Source organism: Pygoscelis adeliae, unplaced genomic scaffold, assembly GCF_000699105.1.
Source record: "Pygoscelis adeliae isolate BGI_AS28 unplaced genomic scaffold, ASM69910v1 Scaffold120, whole genome shotgun sequence".
Lineage (NCBI taxonomy): Eukaryota > Metazoa > Chordata > Aves > Sphenisciformes > Spheniscidae > Pygoscelis > Pygoscelis adeliae.
The window spans coordinates 6,139,968-6,142,663 of NW_008824032.1; the positions used below are offsets into that span (position 1 = coordinate 6,139,968).

The following is a 2,696-nucleotide window of genomic DNA, read 5'->3' on the forward strand; positions in this document are numbered from 1 at the left end:
CCGCTTTTTTCTCCTCCGCTGGCACGCTGCTGTCTTTGCTGCCCTCCTCCAGCTGGGCACGGTCAGCGGCGGCTGCTTCTGTGGCAGTGGGAGCCTCACTCTCTTTGTTCTCGGCCGCTCCACCAGCAGGGCCTTCCTCCTTCTTGTCGGCGGCATCAGTCTCAGATGCCGGGGCATCTCCCTTCTTCTCCCCCTTGAGCTTTTTCCTTGTTATGTGTCCGCGGAAGCTGGCCTGGATTTTGGTGGCTGCCTTATGAGCTTTATCTTCTGGTTTGATGCCATCTTGCTCGATCTTTTGGTCCCCGTCCTCATTCTTTTCAACCTTTGAAGAAGAACAAGGGAGAAGGGCAGAGGAGAAAACAGGGACATAAGTTAAGATTTCTCCAGGTGCAGCCCAGGCTCTGGTTTTATTGGGAATGTCCCACCTTCCTCTCCTGCTAACCAGTGACAAGTTTCAAAGCAGCCTTTCCATTTGGTATAAGTTTGAAGCCAGGTGGCTCTAATTTCATCCTACGGCTGGACAGACACAGGGGGTTCGTAAAAGGAATTTAAAGCACCTCATCATTTCCATCAGCAATGCTGAGAGCACCTTGGCTGTGTGGAAAGGCTTGCACCAGCTGGGTTGTCTCTATTCTCATGATTTATTTTCCCATCCATTTTGAAATATACCAATTTTTTCCTCTCCTCATTTTCAAAACACTCTCCTGAGGGGGATTTTCACAGTCCTTCCAAATCCACCTTTGCCTTCAAGTCTTTGTTTCTTTTTAATGACACCTTGTTTCACAGGTGTGTGACTCTAATGACACCAAGTGTTTTGTCCTTTATAGCTTTTTGGCTCGGGACTGCCAACAGAGAATAGTATTGCTGCCCGGCCCACCACAGATGCATGCTGTCAGACATACAGAGATATTCACAGGATATACTCCTCACAAATGCCCTGCCTGCAAGCACTCCAAGCACTTTGCCTCTGCTCCCCACTCATGGTTTCAATGAAGGAATAATAGGCAGATAGATATCAGTCTTTTAAATTTCAGCAGGTTATTATTATTTCTCTGTCTACTGGGGGGAAGTCAGACTTGCAACAAAGAACAGGCATTCCCCATGTTTTTAGGCTTAAGCCACGCATTAGAGTCTTAAATGGGACCAAAACAGAGCCTGTGCCTCGTGCTGGTCTGCTGCAGACAGATAATGCTCAGCTTGTAAACCCCCACTGAATTTACAGGACATACCATGCTTCACCCCAATAATTTAGCAGCCCTTGGGCAAGTAACAGCTCAGCTGCATATTGATGAAAGGATACTGTTCTGCTAATATTCCCATTGGGAAGCATTCAAAAGAGCTACTCGGAAGCAGAGCCACTGGCCTCTTTGCTGTCTGCACCTGGTTTCCAACACTGGCTCAGGTCACAAAAGAAAGAAAACGAGCTGGCTGAGAAAGACAGCAAGTGTTTATTCCTGGGCGGGAAGAGGAAAGCACTCCTTAGGCCATTGCAACTGAGAGGTGCCATCTGGGGAAAGGGCCAGGACCAGAAGAGCAGAGAGAGGGGACAGTCTATAAATACATTCAAAGAGTGCAGCTGGAATAAGGAAGAAGAAGCCACTGCAGCATGCACGTGTGGCACTGGAAACACCATACCTGTGAAGAGGGGGAAAGAGGACTGGCCACACTGGCAGCGATCACTGGGAAACAGACTGGAAGTGATCATTTCCACAGTGTGAGACAGGGTCAGGCACACATGTGTGAGCGAAGCTGGGCCAGTGAACCAAATGCTTGGCCACTGGCATGCCAGAGGTGGTACGCACTGTCTCCCACTGGGTCCCCAGTGAGCACAGGATCCCCCACCCTAGCACTGGTGCCCACCTGGGATCGTTCCCCAGGTAAACAGGGGTGAGCTTGAGTGGTTATGGTGAGCTTGAGTGGGTATGGTGGCCAAGGAAGGAGCGGCCCCAAATCATCAAGGAAAAGAGCCGCTCCACACAGCTGTGCAGGGGTGAGGATGGGTCTGTATACAGCAGGAAATAAGTCTGGGAGTGAGACTAGGCACCAGGATGCTTATGTAGGGGGTGAGTGAAAAAGCCTGTGAATGAATATGCAACTGATATTAGCACACAGAATTCAGCACAAGGCGTTTTTGTGCTCCTGATCATGGCCAGGGACAACACGGTTGTTGTACCTATCACAGGAGCACAGCTGAGCAGTTACATCTACACTTCCCCAAGTGCATTGAGTGACGTGGTACGGAAAGCGGGTTCTCATGTTCGTCTCAGCTTGTCAGAGGGCAGGTGATGGTTATGTGTAAAGACGATGCAGATGTTAGCATGCTGTAACCATTCCTGTATGTCTTTTGCTTGCACAGCTAACTCTGCACTGTATTATTTAGCATCTGGGGTAAGCTTTTCAGCCTATTTCAGAACAAGGGCATGGAAACAAATGAAAAGTACCTTTAAACTAGCATGTTCATAGAACAGCTGTGATCCAGCCAGGGTAGTGCAGAGCTCTGTACAGGGTCATCCATCCTGCTCCTTAGGCAAGTTTTAAAGCTTGCAGTAAGTCCTGTGTTGCTGTGGCAACATAACTACTGATACATGGACTAGCTGGTTTAAGGAGAGCTTGAGTATGCCTGCATTACACTGTAGCCACAGCAATGTAAAGATAGGCTAGGTACTCCTTTATAGCACTGTATAACACTTAGATGC

At 48.7% G+C, this 2,696-nt stretch overlaps 1 protein-coding gene across 1 annotated transcript in view; it reads right to left on the bottom strand.

Moving 5' to 3' along the window:
• GAP43 (growth associated protein 43) overlaps positions 1-2,696 on the bottom strand; it is a 154,122-nt gene that overhangs the window by 24,049 nt on the left and 127,377 nt on the right. Inside the window, exon 2 of the mRNA XM_009330459.1 lies at positions 1-322. Within this exon, the coding sequence (XP_009328734.1) occupies positions 1-322 (322 nt within the window). The remainder of the gene's footprint in view (positions 323-2,696) is intronic.